Source organism: Mastigoproctus giganteus, chromosome 3 (assembly GCF_048544385.1).
Source record: "Mastigoproctus giganteus isolate SK-2022 chromosome 3, ASM4854438v1, whole genome shotgun sequence".
Lineage (NCBI taxonomy): Eukaryota > Metazoa > Arthropoda > Arachnida > Uropygi > Thelyphonidae > Mastigoproctus > Mastigoproctus giganteus.
In genome coordinates this window covers 44,818,357-44,835,192 of record NC_143577.1, presented here as the reverse complement: position 1 = coordinate 44,835,192, position 16,836 = coordinate 44,818,357, and the positions used below count along the sequence as shown (strand labels likewise).

At 38.3% G+C, this 16,836-nt stretch overlaps 1 protein-coding gene across 1 annotated transcript in view; it reads right to left on the bottom strand.

Moving 5' to 3' along the window:
* The window catches only part of LOC150087921 (barH-like 2 homeobox protein), a 38,909-nt gene extending 28,353 nt beyond the window's left edge, over positions 1–10,556 (bottom strand). The window contains exon 1 of the mRNA XM_090370513.1: positions 10,045–10,556. Coding sequence (XP_090226639.1) covers positions 10,045–10,459 — 415 coding nt within the window. The 5' untranslated portion in view covers positions 10,460–10,556. The remainder of the gene's footprint in view (positions 1–10,044) is intronic.
* Between the last annotated feature and the right edge of the window lie 6,280 nt (positions 10,557–16,836).

The following is a 16,836-nucleotide window of genomic DNA, read 5'->3' as shown; positions in this document are numbered from 1 at the left end:
GCTGGTTTGGTTGAATTAAGCTCGGTTTCAATTAGATTCACAAGATTCCCTGCTTACAGAAATGGGAAAATCACTTGAGCATCATATGAAGAATTTTATATATCGTCTGCATAAGAATTAAGTCCGGAGACAGGGCCAAGAAAGTTTTCAGCGCCACCGCAAATAGAATTTCCGACAGGACTCCTCCCTAAGGTATTTATGTATAATACCTGATGATATTTATGGGGTGATCTAGGCCTAATGACAGCCTCACTGACTTCCAGTAGTTTTCCATCTATGCAAAAGGATCTTCTAAGAATATGAATTAGGGCAGGTAATGCCAGCCTATCATAAGCTGCTTTTATATCAAGAAAGAAGGTGCCCAACTGTACTTTACTATTGAGTATATATCGAATTTTCACAGTGGCGGATCCAGAAAAAAATGACAGGGGGACACCATTTTGTGCACTAGAATGGCGATTACATCATGTTGCCAACTGTAGTCAGTTGAAATTATTATTATTATTATTGTTAAAATTAGTTTATTTCCCAAGAAACCTTGGGTCACCTCGGGACGGCTCTGTGCCAGAAGGGTGTGAATATTTACAGACTAAGGTGCGAGGAACACAATGTACAATAAACAAGAGTACATGCGTGCTCGACCCGAGACATTTACAGGATTAAATATACAATAATGTACAAAATATACAGTAATATATAAAATATATGATTGCATGAAGACAAAAAGTCTTTGTCATATACAAATAGGCAAGTTAAAAAAAAAAAAAAACAGTGTCATGTCCAGGAGCAGGTGGGTATTATAAGTTCATTATCTGGTAGCAGTTCTTGAGGATTTCCTTCCTGTAGGGCTTGTCTTCACAGAACCTATCAGGTTGGATCCTAAATTTATTGAAGATCCGAAGACAATTGGCTGGAAACATGTTCCTCAGGGAATCAATGCTTGACAGCGTAAGACGCAGAGGAAGACAGGAGTCGGAGTGCTCCCCTCTTGCCCTTCTAGGGCCAGAGATTAATGTGGATACCGATGGAGCATCAATTCGCCTCGTTATAAGCCGTGCAAGCGTGAGGACATTTTTTGTCATGATGATATGTCTCCAGGGAGTGGTGCCCAGATTTGTGTGTAGGATAGATCTGGAAATAGTTAGGGGGTGGCCTACCACCCTGTTCATCCATCTAAGCAACCAGTACTCTAAACTGAGATACTTCTGAAGGTATGAGGCAGGGGCAGATGACCAAATTTCTGAAGCATAGGGAGGAATCGGCGTAATACAGCTCAGGATGTGCCGAACAAGCAGCGCTGGCTGATGCACACCAATGAGCTCTTGACGTACTGCCTAAAGAGCAGCGTACGTCTTCTACTCTGCCTCATCCTCAAAGTGAGGCTGAAATGTCAGCCCAACGTCCCAGGTGAGGCCAAGATCAGTATGAGAGGTCACCTTTTGCACCGGTTCCCCACTAACAAAGATTTGGATATCATTTTTGACTTTCTTCTTGGTTATCGTCAGTTGTGCTGATTTGGAAGGGCTCAGATGCAGCCCAATTGTGGCAAGATAACTTTCCAAGCTCAATATCTGCCTAGAAGCTTGTTGGTTGATATCATGAATCTGATGATTATGATCTGAGCTCACGTAGAACTTCAGATCGTCGGCATAAGAGACAAAGTTCGGATTCTGAGCAAGCAAAGGCTCCAAAAATAGCTGAGACACAATGCAAAAACAGATAAAATCCTATGTTAACAATGAAAAAAAAAATTGTTTATAGCTAAAGGGAATTTAAACGAGTATATTTTCCAAAAATCGACAGGGGGGGGGGGCTACGTGCACCGGTTCCCCTACCCTGAATCAGCTACTAAATTTGCAGCAGGTATCCAGCAAGTTGATAGTCATGGACTTCACTACTATACACAAGTTTGTGGGGGGGGGTTGTGACGGAAGCAGTGCTGAGATATATCGGACTGTATTCCAAATATCCTTAAGAAGGTGCAACAGATAGCTATTCTCCTGAAGTCTTTTGTTTCTTTCGAGTTCTTCGATTTGGGCACAGGACTCACATAATAGTTTTTTCATATCGTTTGTGGGGCTGCCTCGCCCAAGATCCTATCAAAGAGAGAGAGAGTTAAGGATAAATGTGCTGCACACCTTTCAAAACCGTCTGGTTCCACTCAGGCCTTATTTGTTAGGATATTGTTAATATTCTTCAGGATTTAACGAGTAATGCCTAATAGTTCGTGAGGGTGGTTTCCCGACCCGCATACATTTGTATATTTGGAAGATCCAATGTATTTGGAAAATGGCTGCGGTAATCAAACGTCGCCTGAGCCCATTCTTGGAACAATTATTCATTCATTTCAAAGCTCCAATACTGTTTAAATTCCCCTAGAATGTCGTACTTTCTCCTAAGATCATTTCATTGTTTTTTGTTTTTTTTTTTTTACTCCTTAGAAAATTACCCTTCCCTTTCTTGTACATTAGGCAGTCCTCTGGTCGAGAGGTCCGCTTCCATCTCCAATAATCTTTCTGTTATTTATTTAATTAATATCATTAGAACTAAATTGTGCCAAGGGGGGAGAGGGTTTGGATTACCTTGGCCGATCCATTGATAGCCATCTCTCTTGGTTTTTTTGCAAAGCAATATGAGGCTCCTTCAACGGATTTCGTTTGCAACCCATCCAAGCACAGTTCATTAGGTGTTTGAGAATTAAATAATTAAATTATGGCTGATTTTTTTTTTAAATTTAATTGGAAAAATATATGAGTTGATTTTACAAAGAAATTATTGTCATAAACATTCAATGAAGATAACGTCAGTTACTCAACAGATATCATAGCTCTACTACTTAGTTTCAGGAGATTTGACGATACTGTTTCTTTGAATTCACTAATTATTATTACCAGTTATAACTAATCAGACTTGTTTACAATTCGCATGAACACAGCATAGAATAGGTAAGAGGCAAACTAAAGTTTTCTGGGAAAAAACAAAGTATTTTCAATGAATGATGTGAGTCGGGAAAAGAATTCATTACACGTAGCTCAGCAAACCCTCGCTAATTCGGACAGTCTGTAATTCGCACTACGCTCTTCTTTACATGCCTATTTTATTTACTTAGAGAGGAGAATCTTCCTAAAAGAGAATTTAATGATCCACTTCCAAAAGTTGGAACGAAGTGAAGTAGAGCACAATAGAAAGTTCATGAAAAAGTTATTAAATCATAACGATGTTCTTATTGTATATGGAATCATAGAAAAGTGTCAAAATGTTGCAGAACGGTGTCGAAAAAAATAGTCAATAAAAAATAAATATTCTGGGACAGATATTTATTTTTATCTGTCTTTTTATAATAATAATAATATCCTCTTATTTTCATTCTAAGCTCAGAGAAATTCACAAGACAGAGAAAATACAAGGACATCACCATAATTTAGTATTCACGTGGGCTTGAACCATGACCATTTAAACACCGTACTTCTATACCCTCGTGCTTGAACATTCAAGTATGGTGAGGATATAAATAAAATGATACAATATTAATAAGAGCATTTCAAGGGGAAAATCTGTAGGTGATGCGGTAGATAAAGAAAAAGGACAATTAAGGAAATAAGACAAAATGACATGAAGGGCGAAAAAATTGAAGCTGATCCCCCGTATTAAAAGTGCTAATTCTAACGAGTAACTCGAAAATCTCAGTGTTCTATAATCCACTGCCCACAGATTAATTTCATAAGATCCACTCTTCTGTTATTCATGATTGTTATATTTATATCCCCTTTGTTCTTATTTCACTTACAAGGGAGAACGGCCCTTCCTCGTGCACTTTACTGAACCCCTTCAGCTCCTTATACACCTCAGTCAGAACTCCCCTGAGATGTTTGGTTGTCAAATTTTGCAGTCCACCCTTCTAAGCCCTTTTTCATACGCTGAATGGCCGCTGAACACCTACCTAATAGCGAGAAAGTCCTTTCCTTTACTATCTGGATTCGTTATGGCACAGACTCATTGAAGTGTCCAAAGTGTGCCACTGGAATATTAGTCCTTGTTGATTCATTTGCTTCCCACTTGTTGCAAACTGATTGCGAATCTCTACTCCAAAGTTCTCGTCCCATAGCTGCTGAGTTGGAACTGGAGAGGCTACTGCAGTAGTCTGAATTCACTGATCTCATATTTCTGAGATCAGTCGTGTACAATTCTGGCCTATTCGCAGATAAATGCCCCGCAGCCATGAATGCTCCGGTTGGAAACAATATTGGACCAATCTCCATACACCAGAAATACAATCGCACCTGAAACTCTCAGCAGAGTTGCATTTCCAAGAGACCATAACAAATATTCTGGGAAGGGTTCGAAGAACCTTTCCCAGAATATTTCAGTCCCAATCACTGTTTTATTGTATTTCGTTCCATCATTACAAATTCCTGCCGCTACTCAGAGCTCGTCGATGAAGTGGCCATAAATACGTATTTCCCGCACTTCTTAATTTTTAATGTCTTAACTCTATTTGCCATTTATGAGACACGAGTGTGTTCTATATATACAGTAGCACCATTATTTAACAATGTCGGAGCATTTTAAAGTAATATGTGAAATCTGAAAATAGAGATCGATTCATGATGTCCCTATCAAATATGAATCAGTCAGTTAACTTGCCATCTCTGGGGTTTTCGAATAACTACGATACTTTCAGGGTGAAATGATCGTAAGGGTAATTGTATTAAGAAACGACATTCGGTTTCTGCTAACTCAAACTCCACATGAAAGTGAATTCAAGAGAAACTTCATAATTTTATCACATTGTCTAATATTCAGGTGCTTCTAGAATAATATTTGGACAAGGGCATGGAATTTTACGATGATAATAAGATTACATTCACAAATCTTAAAATTAAGTGTCTACATTGAAAGATCAATTAATTTTAGCTTTCTAGATTTCTCTTTAATAGAGCACGTCAAAATGTTCCATCTTAAAATGAATTAAATATTTAACGCCCGTATATTGTTCTAATTAACAAGATAGGTAATTCTAATACTATACGTCATTAATGAAGGAAATTATGTTTGTTGTAGGCTGAGATCAATAGTCTCAATTCATTGGAGAGTATCAGAGATTTAGACCATATTGCATCGAATATATTATGTCTGTAAATCGCTTGGCCGATTTGCCTGTTTGCTGGATGAAAAACACTATGCGACCTTCCCTGAAACCAACTGATCCAGCCACGTTGTAATTAACGATTCAACCCGGACCTTTTCCAAACAATGTGGAGAGAAGGATGCTTATATGCACTCTGGATCCTGGATCCTTATTGAATTGTCATCCTGCAGATTTTATGTTGCCTAAATATACTGTTTACGAACTTTCCTGGAAAACAAAATTTTTTGTATGTCTACAAAATCAGAGTCGTCTGGTCTAGTCAGTAATCACGCAGATAAGGTGCACTCTATTCTTATTATTACTGTTATTAAGATGATTACCTGAGGTAAATATATCAGCGTACAAATATATCGCTTAAACTCCTTCAAAATTTATGTTAATAACAGTCATTCTCAAAGTATGAAAACATAGTCCTCTAACTTAAATAATTAGACATTGCGAAACGTTAAGGAACAGCTCGCCTTCGTTTCTACGATATTTCCTCCCATCCAGCGTAGCATTTTTTATTTCTTTCACTCTACACACTTTCCCAGTGCCCCGTACGTGTCTAGTTCAGGAAAACACCAATAAGTCGCTGAAAGTATTTTTAGTGATCCTCTTTTAGTGATCTCCTTCAGTACACCTTGAGATTTTCCCCAAATCTCTGAAATGTGAACTCGTTGTATCATCACATGTTCAGACATGATGTAGACTGATCTCCAGCTAAACATTTTCCAGTACTTGGTGTAGAACTTGTACCGTCAAGAGAAACAGGATCCATCCAAGCAGCGAGTACCTTAGAGCAAATCAAAGACTTTGCCAAATACATGTAACCAATCGGATTCAGCCATAGTGGAAACAAAACAGCTCAAATATATTTCTTTTATAAAATAGGAAAACCATCCAGCTTTGCGGTTCCACCATCAAAAAAGTCAAGAACCACAAAAATCTAGAATAATAAAGGATTAGCAGCACCTTCTTGCAGTATTTCTCTGAGCCAAAAAATAAGACACCAACAGCTTTGTAGAATCTCACGGGAATAAAAGACCCAAAATTCATAAAAGAATACGTAAAGAGGTGTATACCTCAAAAGCTGTCTCAGGATAGAATATTAGATGTTATCCTGGCTAAATAGGGAAACGCACACCATCTCTTGTGGAATTTTAACATCCCCATGATAAACATTTCATGATATTTAAAAAGTCCATTTAAAATCGCAAGAGGAAAGGTGCTGAAGGAATCAAAAAAAGCAGGGACTCTAGAAGCGCTCCAGCAGTGGCAAAATCACAGAACTCGGTGTACCGAGTCTCAACGGGACTGCATCAAGAGTTACAACATCGAATAACAGGGACATTAAAAAAAAATAAAAACTACAATCCAGAAACTCTTTGATCACACTTCGTATCATGCCGTTAATCTAATGGAATGATACGCAACCTTTGAGTTTATCTCGTTAGCATCCTCTTACCACACGAAATTCTTACAAGCTCTCTCTTTCTCTTTGTGTCTTGAATATTTCAGGTATAATGAAGAATAAAAATGGACTGAGCGTAGACAAAATCTGATATCAAAATATCTGTTGCACTCATACTTCTCGCTCTGCTTGCACAAATACTACAATCACTGTCCTTTTACACCACCGTGCGAAATAATGCGTGTTCATATTCCTCCTCAAAGGGAATTTTTATGGACTTCTTTTTCGAACTGTGGCTAATTTGATTGGTCTTGAGCAACGATTATATTTTTCTCTTAGTAGTCTTGGCCCTTGTTCTAAAACAACGTAGTCTTTATGCTTCTCCATTAACCTCTATCCCTTCAGTTACCTCTAAACCGACCTTAGAACTAACCAGTGAATCCTGAGTTGCCATGTCCTTACCAAATCTAAAATGTTGGTATGATTCTCTATCCCATTTTTCCAAGTATTAATATAAAACACATTTGTTCCACCAACCCAAACTCTAGGAGGAGAGTCAATCGATCACAGCCTGTGGATTGATACTTATTGACTTTGTTAAACTCACATACCTGATTTTTCCAAAATCACGTGACCTTGTTCAATTACGCTTTTGGACACAAGCGTCCTCATGTCTTTCATATGTATTTTAGTAATTATAATAAAAGGTGTATTAAAATTCATTTAAAATAAATAAAATTTTAATTTAATTTTTGATATAGATAAGTTTAAAATTTTTATAAACGATTTTTTTATTATCACTTATATATATAATAAAAATAAATTATCTATAACGTATTTTTTAATACTGTAAAATTATCCATAGTTATCTTTAGTTAATCCAGATTATTTATTCACCTATACCTTTATTTAAATATTTACGTTTCCATAGAAAATCCCAGAATATAACTTTACAGTATAAAAATATATTAGGATAATTTATTCTTATTTTTTTATATTTTTAATACTTTATTTTAATTATACACATAAGTACATTAAAACTTGTGTTAAATATATCTTTATGACCTAAAATTTATTTTTTTTCTATAAAAAGTCAATCTTAATACACCCTATAAAATAATCATTAAAATTAATATTAATAATAATCTTGGGATTTAATAGCTTGTTCTGCCGAGGGGGGCGCTTCCTTTTTTTATAAAAATTGAGTTTTGTTTGTTGGCTTTCTTTCTGTTAAAAGCTGTCAAAAACGAGCGTTGCACTGCAGATGAGCATCCATCCATCACTGATCCAAAAAAAAAGTCTCGAGGGATCCTCACCTTTGACACAAAGAAGATCGCTTCTAATTTAAAATCCAACGCTACACGCGTCTTCTTCCCATCACCGACGGGACTGGGAGTCACAACAGTCCCATTTTGAGTGACACGCGTGGGAACAGAGCTAATGAAGTCCTCTGAGATTACCGAAACAATTGACCCGAGCCAAATAATGGCAATAAATAAATTTACGGTCTCAAATGGCTGCATTCTGGAACGAAACTGGTGGGTGGCTTTGAAGTAGGGTATGTAAAGGTCGCGTGCTATCTATCACTTTGGCGTTTTTATTGCTGAATCCATCCTCAATAAGAATTGCTAAGCATTTTCTTACATTAGCGTAAAGACCTTGTGCAGCTGTTTCTAAATATCATTAGTAATATTCAGGATTAAAATTAATCAGATACGAAAATAGACCATAAGAATTCGTCTTTTATTTGATGGAATAATTTCTATTGAAAAATAGAAATTTATTTTAATTATTAGACAATTACTGTTTATTTTGTAATTAGTGTCTTAAATCCAATACCATTAAACATAGACGTTGCATTTAGATTTAAAATGTCTCTGGATTGATGAACATATCGGATTGGACTGATGAATATATCCTGTCCAATGTTTTAATGTGAATTTGAATCCCTGACTGGATTGTTCCTTAAACGGAAGTTAATGGACTGTAGTGTGTGCCCAATTGACTTTCGTTTGATGACCCTGTGACCTTTCACCCTATTACGTCCTTTTGTTGAGTGATAACGCAGAATACCTACTGACTCCGATCTAAAGAAGGGGACCGAGTGACACACTCTCACACTAAATATAATCTGTTTTTTGCATGGGCACGTCCATTCACCGGAGGAACTCACCGTGTCCACAACAACCCCGAATCCAGCGGTCGCTCATTGTTTAAATACGATTCCACAGAAAGGAAAAGTCACATCCGCGCCCAATATGTTCAGATATCTTCCCCTGGTGCTTTGTAAATACAGACTGAAGCACGCAACACAAATAGGACACGAAGAGATTTAAAGTTGGTTGTATAAGCTCTTTCTTTGTTTACACTTTTGGAGAGATATGATGGCTTCAGCTAACTGTACGTGACCAGTTGACGCTTACGAAGACATAGATTATAAATGGAATATATCAAAAAACATCTAAACAGGGTTATAAAGGGGAAATTACTCCTCCTGTGCGTTGCATTTCCAATCATACTAAATCCGAATTCGGTATCACAAAAATAAACTTTTTATTTGCAATTAAGATTCAGGAGGAATAAATCAACCATAAGAGTGGCGTGCTGATTATTGCACTTTGTTTTGCAGATACCATTGCTTGTTGGTCCACATTTTTAAAGGCATATTTTCCCACTGGGAAATTTACCATTTAACCGGCATCGTAGCCGAGTGGTCAGGAGTTCAGTAGCAGCTCTTTGAGTAGACCTGGGTTCAAGCCCTGACTGCTAAATAGGGTCGATCTGCCAACCCGCACTGGACCAGCGTGGCAGATTATGGTCCATTTCCCTCAACATGAATTGCTGAGGAGGCTTCCATCCTACAGTGAATTGATAATGGCTGCTGCTTACCTTGTTTTCACCCAGAAAAACTTAGCCGACAAGCTAACCCTCCCTCCACACACAAAGATCAATTAATACAATTAAAAACTAGACCGTGATGTACCTAAGCAGGCGAATCATTTCCACAAACATCAAAGCTGTCAATAGAATCGATTTAGATAACATTACGCAGGACCATTAAAGATATTGATGGATCCCTCTTCTTTCTACACCAACAACAAACGGATTAGGCTAAACAAAATTACATTGCCTACTCTCGTGGATGGTTTATCAGTAAAATTGGAAATTCATTTCTCCCACAGTCTTTGATCACGGCAACGATGAGTCGACATTAGGCCTACGTAATGGGGGTTAAGACACATCGTTATCGTCGGACACACCCACACGAGACTCGTAAAGTCAGATACGCGGTCATAATAATAATAATAAATAATAATAATGGAACTACGTAAAGTCCAATATCATATTAGACCTAAATTCGGAACATTATTACGGAAGAGACCAATCGATTCAACTTACGATCGATTCCACCGAGATTCAATGACGTGAATTTCAATCCGGTCGATTCCCATTACGCCCGCTTAACGCTACCCCTAATTCTACGGAAAATTCAATTACTTACTGTTGTGTTCGGAGCCTTCGTTCGTATCTCTGCTCTCATCTTCCGTCACTTCTTCGTCTTCATCTTCTTCGTCATCACCAGGCAACGAATTAAAGTCTTCGTCTTGCGGCCTGTGTAACGACAAATGCCGTGGCTCGATACCTGACCCGAGTTCGTAAGGACAGTTCGGAGATGCGGCTGTCGAAGGGGAAGAGACGACATCACTGCCGGGGCTGAACACGGGTCTCTGAGGTCGTGGGTCACTTAGTATATCTCGGATTAGGAAAGAAGAAGGCGTGCTGCTGGCAGACGCTGGCGAGTTGGCGCGTGCTGAGTGCGGACTCGCCGCGGCGGAGCTCGACCCCTCCGTCCGGGTGTCGCGGTCGGGCGGCATCTGCTGCTGCTGCTGCATGCGCGGCATCAAGTCGATAGTCATGACCCGTCGGCCGACGGTCAAGCGGCCGTAGCGAAAGAGCGATCCGGTAATTGCGAACAATTACTGCTCGAAGTGGCCTCAAGAGTCGTGGAAGCGAGTCGCAAGTGTCATGCCCATCTGCTTTGAGCGGAGCTAAACGGCTGCAAACGTTGGTTTGAACTTTCTCTCTTTCCGCTTCGAGCTACGGGACCTACCTGGCTTGTATGCTAATTTACTATGCTCGATCGGGGCCTCTGGTAACGAATGGAAACCGCCCTGCGATTGCGTCACACTCAACTAAAGAGCTGCAGCCAATCAGCAGTCGCATTTTGATTGTAGTGCTGTACAGAAGTCAAACCTCTCAAGGTCACTTATTCCAAGTGCGATACTTTCTTTGACGATTATGAAATATCTTCGTGGTGAGGGTGTTAGGCAACGACAGTCAAAGGGACATCTTTTTTCGTGGGGGGGGGGGTTGTATCTGAAAATCGGAGCAGATTGTAATACTGGAAAGCGAATTTTATGGTACAATTAAAGTTGGCAATGAATAAAACATAAGCAACAAAAACAAACACAAACCAGCCCAAGAACTTATTCATAAAACCATCTTTCACAAATACTTTTTCTAAATATAACATATTTAGCTGCTTATAAATAGTAAAACATGGATGTACACACCGAATAAGCGTATAAATGAGAGCACTGGGTCTCTGTTGTCATGCAAATTTTATTTTACAGCGGTGTACACATGCCCACCAAATTGACTTCTCCTAAGAATCGATGACGTCATCAAAACAATAGTATTGCTTATGAATTCCCTTCTTCCATATATTCTAACTTATTCAAGAATCTAACAATACACTCTAAAATACCATTTTTCTTCAAATAAATAAATATTGATTTTATTCCTAAAACTAATACGCGTATTTCTATTCGGACGAATAAATTAAGGAGAAGAATTTATAGCGATTACTCCTAGCGATGTCTCTAGCGACACCTAGTGAGACAGTTATGTACTAAGCAATAGGTTTATAGATAGGAAAAAGTAGGGGGGAAATTACTTAGAAGAAAAATTGCACCTCATTTTCGGAAGGTAATTTTCAAAGGTAAAAAAAGGCTTTGAAAACGGTCAATTCAAACGCGTGTATCGTTGCATTTGTGCATGATCACTCGGCCAGATCTGTAAAGTGAAAATTGTAAAGGACTTACTTTTCTGGGTGTCTTGTTTAATCATCGAAGGGTAAGCAAAAACAGGTCAGCCATTTTGGGATCAAGTTCATAGAATCTGGTATGTAGTTCAATACACTGAACGAACCTGCCCAATACAAGATTCATTTACCACTGCAAGGATTGGATAACTCAAAAAGAGAATCCAACGAGCTTGCAGGACATTGAGCCATATGAAAATAGAAAAATACTATATAAAACTTTTTAACTGTTTCAATATTTCTTTAAAAAATATTTCCAAAATACAAAGACAATTGATAAAATAAATTAAAATAATTATTTTTATATGTAAATTATATATATGTATAATAATTTAAATTTATAAACTCAAAAATATGTATCTATTGGGTGACGCGAGCCATCAGTTATTTCTGAATGATGTTCAGAAATTGCCAATTAAGTTGTCTTTTGATGTAGTTAAAAATAACTGTTGTCACGTGTAATTTATATTTATATTAACTACTATCACGAGGGAATAGTTAATTTTCCTTATCATGCAGGCTGCTGGGAAAACAATCATTTTTCGACAATTAATAAGGCTAAACCACATAGGTTATCAAAGGATCTGGAAGATAGGTAAATGATTGATGATAATTGTAAAGATTCATTGACTACAATTATTTAAGAATTTAAATGACTACTGATTAAAACTAAAATGGCGGATTAATAGTAAAAAAATATATAAAGCGTTAAATTTATGTTATAATTAAACATAAATAAGCAACATACTGTTAATGTAACTATTATGAAATATGATTATTTATAAATAGTTTCAGTATTACTGTACTCTATAATGTGTTTTCTCCAATACAACGAAGACTCCTCGGTTAAGAATGTCGTAAAGCGAAACTACGTTAAGTGAAACAACAAATAGTAAGATATAATATAAAAGTTGGGATTCTTCCGGGGAATCCAGCCCCATGTTCAAAGCTGCAGCTTCCCCCCACACCTCTTTCCCCCACACCTCTTTCCCCCCTACAACTCACAAATAAAGACGTACCCAGCAAATGGTCTCTCATGTATACCTTTTTAAAATTCACATTAGATTCCCAAACCGATTGCAACTGAGTCTTCTTTTGTTTGAGAAATGCATTTCGTAGAAAACGAGTTAAATTAACGAGATTTAATTACCCTGATTGATATTACAGAAATCGTCACTGCTGCAGAGGTATCGTTCATTAGAATACCTCGTAACTTTCTATTGGGTGGATAACTCAATTAGTATGCATCAGTGCAGGTACACTGCAAATAGGCATCGTGTGCGTCCGACGTTCCATTAAGCGAACAAGTAAACAACATACCAATCGTGGTTGTAACAGAATCGCATGCCTGGCAATGTCTTGCAATCAGACTCATGATCTAGGGCTACACTTTCACGCACTTGATGGAACTGTGTCATGTAATACGTGATTAAGTACAAAATTAGAACTCGCCTACGTTTTACGGATTCTGCACACACTTCTGGACATTCGTAGATCAGACAGAAGACACGGCACCGTATTTTAAATGCAGCAAACGCAGATAATTGAACTGAATCAACTGAGAGAGAAAGAATGGATCTAAATCATTAATTCTTGACCAGTACAAACTGATGAGTTATTCTATTACAGAGGAAATTTACTAACACAAAATATCGATTCTCCCTCCCTCCACAATGGTCAGAAGCGCAACCCTATGGAGGAATTTGATTTAGGCGGGGTGGGGTATATATTTGAAATTTCAGAGGAGGAGGAAATTTATTTTAATACCAGCAGAGTTCTTTTAACTTTCTTGGCTTGCCAAAAGAGGAAACAGAAAGGGGAAAACGTGTAATATATTGACGAATATACAGTACCTGAATAATGTTCAGATATGGTCAGCGTTCACAATGCCCTCCAGTGGGATTAGGAACCAAAGTTATACCACCAAACCATGTTCAATTCCATTACACCTCTTCCAGCAACTTTGGACATGGCTTGGTGGTATATCACACTTCTTCAAAGACCATGGCACTTTTTCTCATTGCCGGAGAACTGATTGGGCACTAGTTAGGTCACAAGGCTTTACAGCGTTTCCCAGCACACAGCCCATTCCTTCGTGGTCCTAAAAAAATGGCCAGGCATTTGTACGAAGCAGCAGAATGCAGTTGTAAAAGAACATATCTTAGAGATAGAGGGAAAAACGAATTCTAACAATTCACTTTTCGAGCCAACGAACTCAGAAAGTTTTGGCAGTTAAAGATGTTGCATGTATGTGGAGCAGGGGAGGAGGCTGACCAACTAATTGCGGAAAGCTGCCAAGCTGTGATTAGCCAGACGTACAATTAAACTAATTAAATGACACCACCACATTGCTGGCAGCTAGAAAGGTCCATTAATGGCCCCACTAATTACAGGTCTGCTGGAAGACCTTGGGGGAATGGCGCATGAGGTGAAGCTAATCGACAGCTAAAATCTCCCACAATCAAGACGAACACAATGAGGGATTGGTCCCTCCTTCGTGATGAAAGTTATTGTTGATGTTCAAAGCTTAAGCGAGTTACATTGAATCCGAGATTGAGTGCGAATCGGTCTGCCAGGTCATTCTGTTATGAGATGCAGAAGAAAACATAAACTAATTCTCCAATAAACAAATATTTTTATCTTTTTAATGCTTCTCATTAGGCCATAATAGTCGAGTGAATTATCTAACCATTTTCTGAAGGTCGGTCCCACCGAAATTCTTAGATACCAAGTTAAATTTTACAACAATTTAAAATCTTAATGTATTTATGATCTAAAACGCCGAAACATACTTTTGAAAAAAAGAACAGATACGTAAATATCTAGACTTAAAAAAAAAACTGTGCAGTTTTTCAGATTACCGAGCGATTCCTGGATAACTTTAAACGATTCGTGGACCACAGGTTTGTAAGGAGAAATCCATATTAAATGAATACTACCAACCTAGAGATATGCCACGTGTAATCTACATTACTATTACTAAAATTGCTGATTCTAATAGCCAAGTGGTCATACGCGAAGGTACAGTAGTACACGCGTTTGAGTTGACCACGGTCCTCTCCCTCACGTGACTGTTAAATACGGTGATGTTTTTGTATTCTTTATCTGTAAACTTCTCCAACCCTATATGGCCGTCCTGGAATATAAAGAGACAATTTATTCTTTTTTTTTTTTCACAAAGTATTAAACATCTGTACACATTACAACGCAACGTGCCAACTTTACTATAAAAAGGAGACAAAAAAACCTTGCGCTTAAAATCGGTTACTGGGGGCACTTGCCCGTGTTTGTTAGGCTTAACATAATCCCGAAGATACCGGAGGCTTGTGTACGGCATATGTCTGGTCTGTTTCCTAAAAGGTCATTCACAAAACCAGCTTAGATACGGCTGCGGATTAAATTTAACGCCGGGATAAGATAAAAAGGTTAACAAATGTCAGTCACAGAAGTTGCGAACATTTGAAAGGAAATCGCACGGTGCTTTTGGAGAAATATAAACATTAACGCGAGAGGTCAAAGCTCGGTGACCACCTACCGTTGAATTTTCTGGTAAAAAAATTACGAATTCTGTCTTAAAAAGTCCTTCGGGTATCAGCAGCCAGAAATGACTTAAAAGGAATCCGGTTGGGTAAGAGGCTCTTAAGGAAAAAGAAACGGACAGTTGATTACTTCCTCCGAGGATGTCGGGACAAACACCCCTTAAAACTCGGCCACTTAATCTAAGCATCGAAATTATTTTCTTTGGATTGGCAGATCGGCCCCCGACAGTTTTGTAGATCGAGCGTCTCCATGACAGGACAGATAACGTCCTGACACCTCTTACGGACGCTAATTTCCGTCAGACGATCGTCATAAGGCAGCTATTACGGCTCTCCGCACTCGACCACTAAGGAAACCAGGATTGCCACCGAGCATCCTCCGACGGCGCCACCGCCAACTCCAGTAGCCGCAGCGGTAGTGCCGATTACAAGGTGAGCTATTTCGCCTTTTGCGTCTTCCCGCCTCTCGGGCGTAAGGTCACGTCGGATCCCAGACGGTGAGATTGGAAGGTGACGAAGAGGTCGGGTCAGGTGTTAAAGTAAGGGATGGGGGTTGGGCTGGATCGTCTGCTCCGTGTCATAATGTGGAGAAACTGCCGGTGCCTGAGGTACGCAGCGCGGCCATTTATCACCGCATAACTTGACTTTAATGCCTTAGGGTTAACGACTGATACGCAGCCTATCACCCCTCTAGACAGATTCCTTCCCCCTCCCCCGTCTCAATCCCACAGTTCGACTGCATTAAAAGCTTTGGCACAGTCAATTTGCATGGCCCACTAAGGTTGCAGTATTTTAACATCAAATAGAATTATGTTTGTACTTTTGCAAATAATTAACTGGATTATTGATATCAATTCAGTACCACATTGGGATCTGGTACTGAAGATTGTGTATTTTACCACTCTTTTAACAATTGTACAATTTCTGAGAGTATTCCAGAATACGAGAGTACTCGGAGAGAAACCTTACTACTGGAAACGAATAAATTAGCTTACTAGTCAATAATTTATCTGTTAATTAATTAATAATTATTAACATTACCATAAGCATCCTCGGTTCTTAATAATTAAATTATAATTTAATTTTGGAATCTATACTGTATCTGAGCATCGCCTGCCTTTTTCTTCTTTCAGTATCATTCTAAATTTGAACTGCATCAATATCCTTTATTGCAGCAATTCCTTTAAATATCCTTTATTGCATAACTATTTTTATAATTGAGTGAACAATTGTGATTAATATACGCCTCTTAGCCTTAGTTGCTTTAAAAGTTAACGTTACGCATTAACTTTCATTTGACTTTGATTACTTCTGCACTAATAAAGTAGTTAAAGTTATCCTTCCTTATACTCATCGATGTTTTCGGACTTTGCAAGCAGTTAGAATTTAAATATTTCATTTTATATTTTTATTAATTTTAATTTAATTTTAAGGCAGTTAGGGGGTGAAAGTGATTGTTGCACTGCTTCTATTGGAATGAGCAGCAACCTGGAAAGCAAGGTGCTGGGGATTTCAAGGACTGCTGGAAGTCATCGTGGAACCAGTAAATACATGGGCTGTGTTAGGGTAGGAACAGGTTCATGTACGCCAATGTTAGGAGTTTAGTAAATAAATTTGGTGAACTTGAAGTACTGATTAAATCATCATATGC